This window comes from Eriocheir sinensis, unplaced genomic scaffold (genome assembly GCF_024679095.1).
Source record: "Eriocheir sinensis breed Jianghai 21 unplaced genomic scaffold, ASM2467909v1 Scaffold671, whole genome shotgun sequence".
Lineage (NCBI taxonomy): Eukaryota > Metazoa > Arthropoda > Malacostraca > Decapoda > Varunidae > Eriocheir > Eriocheir sinensis.
Genome location: NW_026112022.1, coordinates 59,367 through 66,898, shown reverse-complemented (window position 1 = coordinate 66,898; position 7,532 = coordinate 59,367). Strand labels below are relative to the sequence as shown.

The window sequence follows — 7,532 nt, the reverse complement described above, 5'->3', positions numbered from 1 at the left end:
GTCGACCATAACTAACCGTCATAGCTAACAGAATTTATGACCGTCAGTAGAATGACCGTCAGAAGTCTTCTTCTTCTTCTTCTTGTCGTCGGCCATAGCGCAGTAAATCAACAACACCGTGAGCCGCTAGAACGCACGGCTCACAATTTGTTAACTTTAAATTTATGGAATATAATATATTATTGACATCATTTTCTTTGATATACATTATTTTGACCTCATATTATGACTTTTGGGGAAGTTAGAAATGGTAAAATAGAAATTCGTTATGAGAAAATGCGCTGAAACGTATTCCCGTTGAAAAGTGTGTAAACAAATGTACCGCCCTCTCAGCTGTTCGGCAGTGTTTACTCACGGCATGGATCCTCAACCTAAACGTCAAAGGAAGGCTAACTGGGAGACGACGAGTCTCTCCAGCTGGCTATGTTATACAGGGACGAAGTCCACGTTTTGAAGAGGAACTTCAAGACGGTTGGTGTTTCCAACCAAAAGAAACACGATGTCTGGACGAAGATTACGGCCGACCTGAATGGACAGTTCCACCATGAGAGGACGGCCGTAGAGGTAAAGAAGCGATGGTTCACCATCACTTCTAAGTCAAGGATGAAGCTGAAGAACTTTCGAGATCATCGGAATGGAACTGGTAAGTAAGTTTTCATATATTAGCTTTAACTGATAAACACCCATTACACATTTTTTGTCTCATTCTGAGCATTTTGAATATCATATAAATTTATATATATATATATATATATATATATATATATATATATATATATATATATATATATATATATATATATATATATATATATATATATATATATATATATATATATATATATTAAAGATTCATTTTAGTACCATGCCAGTATGTATGGGTAGGACACAAAGTAATGGGATTAAACTGGATAAATAAATATATATATATATATATATATATATATATATATATATATATATATATATATATATATATATATATATATATATATATATATATATATATATATACATATATATATTAAAGATTCATTTTAGTACCATGCCAGTATGTATGGGTAGGACACAAAGTAATGGGTTTAAACTGGATAAATTCAGACTCAACAGGTACATAGGCAAAAATTGGTTTACCAACAAGGTTGTGGATGAGTGGAATAGGCTTAGCAGTCATGTGGTGAGTGCCAATACAATTGTCACATTCAAAAATAGATTACATAAATTCATGGACAGCGATACTAGGTGGGGTTAGATACACGGGAGCTTAGGGTCAAAGGAGCTGCCTTGTTTAGGCCTACCGGCCTCTTGCAGACTCCAACGTTCATATGTTCATTACCTACCTTATGAAACATCACTAGCTCTTCATAAATCTTTTCTTCAAATGTTCAACAATCATGGAAATGCTTTCAAAATCCAATTCAAGGACTATTTATTATTGAAAATAGGGGATAATATTGACGAAAGAGTAGCATCCTTTAGCGGTGGCCGCGGCGACAGTGCTGCAAAATCTCTCGCAGAGGGTTTAGGGTGGGAGAGCATATTTAAACTTCTCCAACCGAACTTTACGACCTGCTAACGGGGGGGGCATCACCCCCCTCGACGCCCCCTTCTAACCAGGGGGGTCTGCACCACCCCATGGACCCCCCCCCACATATATATGTCTTATTTCTGCGAGGAGGTATTTCTCACAACACCAGCTGCTATATGTCTTATTTCTGCAAGGAGGTATTTCTCACAACACCAGCTGCACCGTCGCCGCGGCCGCCGCCATAGGGGGCTACGCTTTCGTGAATATATATATATATATATATATATATATATATATATATATATATATATATATATATATATATATATATATATATATATATATATATATATATACATACATATACAAACATGGATATTTATAGAAGTATGTTGCAATACCCATACTTGTTGCCATCAACAGACAACTGCTTGATGGAAATCAATCACATTGAAATAGTTTTGTATTGAAAGAAACAGGATGCTATTTGCCATAAATTTTCGTTTAGTTTATATACTATATGGGTAAACCAGTTTAAGTTTGTAATGAATATTATGTAGAGTCCATTCTTACCCTTATTACTCGTACTTTCTTTCATCAGAGATGCCTGTAAGATAAAGTATGAAAGAGGAAGAAATGCTCCTTTCTGACACACACAACCTTGAATAGTGGTGGGAGTGCAGCAGCTTTTTTTTTTTTTTTATAATTTTGTTTTACAACAAAGAGTTGGCTCAAGGGCAACAAAAAGTGTAGAAAAAAAGCCCACTAATTGCCGCTCTCACAACAGAAGATACTATAGATTAGCCAAAAGAGAGGTCAATTTCGGGTGGAGAGGTGTCTTGATACACTCGTTGAGAGAGGTCAAGTTACAGGCAGGAGACAAAAACAAGTTTTATAACATCTCAGTAAAGTACCTGTCATAATCCACTTTAGCATTACATTCTGAGAAGACACTAATGTAGTGCTTTAGTAGAAGGGGAAAAAAGCAAAAAATACATTAATTTTTATTTTTTCCCAGGTGGCGGCCCTCCACCCCCTCCCCTTGACCCCATTGATGAACTTGTCGGGGACGTTTTGGGGCAAGACAGCAAGGTCATCACGGGATTTGAGGAGATTGATGACCTTGGACATCAAAGGACTGTCGACATGTATGTATCTATTTGTTTAATTTGTGAAGTACACTCTTTAGTTCTATTCTTCTCATTTTTAAATATAGTCAGTTCTGCTTAGCAAAAGTAATAAAAGCTTGTCATTTGCTTCAACCAGTATGTTACAAAACACTAGAAACATAACTCATCACTTGGAAAGAACATATGAGAGATATCTTTACTGTTGGAATAGATTGTTTAATTAAAGGCTTTAGTTCAAGTTAACTATACCTGCAGGTAACGTCAAAGCTACAGCAACTTCTGTCAATTGATGCAATCCTACCTTGGTTCATAGTACTTCTCAATTAAGGTGTATTCAATGAGTTCTTGGCCTACCTCAGAATGAGGAAAAATAGAGCAAAGGTTCACTCCACTTACTTTTTTTTATGTTTTAACGTAACCGCCTTTGAGTGTGATGCACTTCTCCAATCTCGTCTTCAATTTTGAAATTCCGTCCCTGAAGAATGGTGGGTGAATCACTTATGAAAAGTCACCTTGTAACTCAATGGAAAATGCTGAAAGGATGCCAGCCCATGCATTACTTGTTGGAACCTATACCAACATGTTACAGCATTGGCGGGCTCCTGTCTCCACTCCTTCTTTGTTAGGCCGAGAACTCATTGAATCCTCCTCTTAATATCAATCCCCTCAAAGATATGCAACTCTTCTAGACCTTATTGATTGTCGTTAATTTAGTATGAGTATGCCTTCCATTTCCATAACACTATGCCATATTTACTCCCTAGTATATGAAAGGAAAAAGATACCCTATGGCAGATCTGCATTAGTTTATAACTGCTCATTTGTACACCCATTTCATGACTTTATACATTACTTGCAGTGAAGACGCAGCAGAGCCAGCGAGCCAGCTCATTGTAGGTCAGGGAGGTGCTGAGGCACCAACAGTAATAATTGTGCCTGAGCCCACCCTGCAGCCACAAACTGAGGGGGGTGCCTGGGGGAAGGTGCCAGCTGAGGATGATGCAGCAGCTGCTCAAGCAAAGGTGGCAGCTGCTGAGGAGGAGGCTGTAGCTTCAAGAGCTACAGCAGCAGCTGCACAGGCTGGGGAGGAGGCTGCACGGGCCATGAAGGCAGCTGCAGAGGAGGTGGCGGCTTGTGCTCGGGCCTTCACAGGAGCTGCAAGGGCGCAGGAGGCAGCTGCAAGGGCGCAGGAGGCAGCTGAAAGGGCACGGGAGGCAGCTGCCAAAGAAAAAGCGGAAGCCATGCGTCTTAAACAAATTTTGCTCAAGTTACAAATTGAAAAGGAAAGGAAAAACAAATAATATACCTAATAAAAGTAGAAAAGGATGCACATAGTTCTATGATTGTGAAACCTTAGTTGTACTAATTTAATTATGCTTATGCAGGAATGATACAGTGTACAAATGCACTGGAAAAAGAGATTAAAATGAATATGTAAAAAAAATGCAAAAAGAACACTAATGGAGAATAAAAAGGCAATGTGTGAAGAGCTAGGAGGGAAGGTGAGAAATGACTTTCAGAATAATAGGGAGATGTTCTTGAAGGAAGTGAAGGGAGCTTGAGAAAAGAATGAAAAGGTGTGTATGAACTATGAATGTAAAGGGTGTGAATAGGAATGTAATTGTAAGTGTGGAAGGTATAAGAAGATTGAAGGAGTACTATGAGTGTTTTTAGAGTATTGACAACAAAGAGGGGACTGTTAATTTGCAAATGTTTACAAAAGGAATATGGGTTATAATTGATTGATAGATTGATGACTTTATTAATGCAAGTGGAACAGTACCTTGGCATGTACTTGTCCAGTCGTGCTGAGGAACGGGTTTCAGTCTTCATTGCTAGAACGAAAAACAAATTAACTAGTAGGTAGTTTCATAATAATAATGATACAGAATAATGCAGATTCTTAAGAAATGAGTGTTTCCCAGATTCAATTCGAAAAACATATATATATAAAATATCCAACTTACTGGAAATGCAAGTTGCAGAATTCATCTCGATACAGGCGACCTTCATTCCGCTGACCAGCTGGAAGTGGCGGCACAACTTGCACACCTTCAGGTTGTGCCATGGCAAGATCCACTTCTTCAGCGTTAGGTTGAGCCGCATCGAGAGGAATGGGAATATTCCTGTCCTTGCAGATGTTGTGGAGCATGCCGCATACATGTATCAGCTTGCACACCTTCACCGGGGGAGTTACTCGGACCTCGCTGTGTAGGACATGAAAGCGGCGCTTGAGCTGTCCTATTCCCCGTTCCACAACACTCCGTGTCCGTTTGTGGGCCCTAAAAGAAAATACAAATGATAATGGCAGTCAATATTAAGTACTTATGTTCCATTAACTATGGGTAAATTCACTACTTGCCATACCTAGCTTGACTAAATTTGACTTTGCTTGACTAAATTAATTTTGACTGTCCTTGACAATTTTTTTTCAGTTTAACCCGGTAGCAGCGGGGATCATGTTTCTTAACCCGAGAACGTCGACAGATCCTTTTTAGGGCTTTGACGAGTCGTGGCTGTGGTTATGAGAGGAGTACTTTGATGTACATTCCATGCTCTTTTTTTAGTCTCAAAATGCAGAGTAATTTTGTCATTTCTCGGGCACTTCTCGGCTTTCCCATAGCCGAAGCCCACGGGTTAATGGTCCCTCCAGGCGAGAAAAATGAGAAAAAATCACCCCTCACACAAACCATTTCATAATATATATCAAAGCATTTGTGATCAGATTATGTATCATCTATTTTGAGGGGTTTATATCATGGCACAAATTTGGCCTGTCGCTGGTACACGGTAAAGCCACAAATTTGGCCCGTCGCTGTTACCGGGTTAATTACATTTTTTAAATTGAAATCTATTTTTTTTAAATTTGAGTCAACTTTTGCAATTTGAAAGTCAAGTGTTTTAATTTAAAAGTCAACTTTTTTAAATTTGAAGGTCAACTTTTTTACTAGGAAAATCAACTCTTTAAAATTCTGACAATTTTTTTTCATTTAAAGATCTTTTTCTTTAAATTTGAAGGTGCAAAGGTGTATTATTTTCTTTAAATCTGATGTACTTATTATTAACGTCATTAATTATTATTTAAGCTGATATAATATGTGTATTTTTTGTTGCCAGGTAATCTAGGTTAGGTTGAGTTTTTTCCTGATTTATTTGCTATTTTCATTTTTTTATTATTATAAAATGAACCTAAATAATTAAGTTTTTTTCGATTAGTCGAAACTTAGCCTAACCTATTATCCGAACTCTCTATATAATAGGTAAATGTTGTGATTGGCTCAGTTTGCTAATTACACCTGGTAGTGCGTGGCATGTCAACTCTACAAAATTTTTAGCGGATCTCACGTTCAACATGTTTATTGTAAGAAACTATACTGATACCCCAAAGAAAAATAAAGACAATCTACTCACCTATTATAGCGTGACTGAGGTCCAGGCAGAGGTCGCAGGTAAGGTGTCAGGAGCCATGGCTTGCTGGGATAGCCACTGTCTCCCAACAAGTGACTACCTGGTGGCACATGCCCTCTCTGGAACAATTCTGCCACTCCACAGCCATTCAAAATACGTGCATCATGCACTGAGCCAGGCCACTTCGCTAGGATATCCAGTATTCGATAGTTGGCATCGAATATGACCTGCACATTAATACTGTGCTATCCCTTGCGGTTGACAAACACGTCTTCCTCCTCCTTTGGTGCCACAATCCTTACGTGTGTCCCATCAACGACACCAATAACCCCGGGAAAATTTGCAATGGTGAGGAAGTCTGCCTTGTTCGCCTCAGTAACGTCTTGGGTGGTGGGGAAGCTGATGAACTGCTTGAGAATATTGACGTTTGCAAGGGCGTCAATGGTCTGGGTGATGGCTCTGCTGATGCTGGGCTGTGATGGGCCGAGGTCGTCGCTGCTACACATTTGCATTTTTCCCGTGGCAAGATACCGCAGTGTGATGATCACCTTCATCTCCGGGGTGAGTGGGTTTCTCCTCTTGGTGTCACTTGACAAGGCTTCCCTCACAAGATCAGTGACGTACAAAATACCTTCCTTGTCAAGTCTGTATCTCCTGATAAGCTCAGCATCGCTGAGCTCGTTCAGTACGTCTCTTCTTCGAAAAGGCTGGGGAGCGTGTTGACGTGGGGCTGCCATGTTGACTCGCTTCTGACGGTCATAAGCAGAGTTATGACAGGGTGAACCCGACCTCAGCGTCCCGCGCAATTTTATGGTCGTCCATAAGAGTTTATGGTCGACCATAAGAGTTTCTGACGGAGTTATGTCAGAAATGCGCCATTTTGTTCCGCTATGACCGTCAGAAGAAGTTATGACGGTATGTAGAATACGGGCCCAGGTGCTGGCGCGTTACCCACGCCGTTTACCCGCCACGTGATTCATGACCGAGGGCCTTGTCCAGCGCTAGAGGGGTAAAGTTTACCCGCCACACATCAATTTGTATGTCATATGAAGGGCCAGTGTCTCCCTGACTTGTCCGTTACTCCAGCCGTTTACCCGTCACTCGAGCAGTCGGTGACTGCCTCGGCCAGCGCTCAGGAGGCAAAGCGATCCATTAAGGGCGAGCGACCTACCCCCGCGATTACCCGCTGGCCTCGGCCAGCGCTCGCGAGGCCTGAGTCCGTTACTCCCGCCGTTTACCCGTCACTCGAGCAGTCAGTGACTGCCTCGGCCAGCGTTCAAGAGGCAAAGCGAACCATTAAGGGCGAACGACCTACCCCCGCCGATTACCCGCTGGTCTCGGCCAGCGCTCGCGAGGCCTGAGTCCGTTACTCCCGCCGTTTACCCGTCAGTGACTGCCTCGGCCAAAGCTCAAGAGCCAAAGCGAACCTTTATTAAGGGAGAGCGACCTACCTCCGCTGATTACCC

General features: G+C 40.9%; 1 protein-coding gene and 1 long non-coding RNA gene across 2 annotated transcripts; one reads left to right on the top strand and one right to left on the bottom strand.

The window, feature by feature from the left end:
• Positions 1-389: 389 nt before the first annotated feature.
• Positions 390-3,984, top strand: LOC126993768 (uncharacterized). The gene is made up of 3 exons (XM_050852933.1): positions 390-643; positions 2,547-2,676; positions 3,518-3,984. The coding sequence occupies exons 1-3, from the start codon at positions 424-426 to the stop codon at positions 3,957-3,959; spliced, it is 792 nt and encodes a 263-aa protein (XP_050708890.1). The 5' UTR covers positions 390-423; the 3' UTR covers positions 3,960-3,984.
• LOC126993769 (uncharacterized) lies at positions 3,450-6,999 on the bottom strand. Its single transcript, XR_007748251.1, has 4 exons — positions 6,070-6,999; positions 4,626-4,940; positions 4,442-4,493; positions 3,450-3,876 (listed from the first exon to the last, which is right to left on the bottom strand). It is a non-coding gene; the product is annotated as an uncharacterized LOC126993769 (long non-coding RNA).
• Positions 7,000-7,532: the final 533 nt, after the last annotated feature.

Coding starts and splice junctions, on each gene's coding strand:
- LOC126993768 (XM_050852933.1), top strand. CDS start 424: ATGTTATACAGGGACGAAGTCCACGTTTTGAAGAGGAACTTCAAGACG. Junction 644..2,546: donor AGATCATCGGAATGGAACTG/GTAAGTAAGTTT, acceptor ATTTTTTCCCAG/GTGGCGGCCCTCCACCCCCT. Junction 2,677..3,517: donor CATCAAAGGACTGTCGACAT/GTATGTATCTAT, acceptor CATTACTTGCAG/TGAAGACGCAGCAGAGCCAG.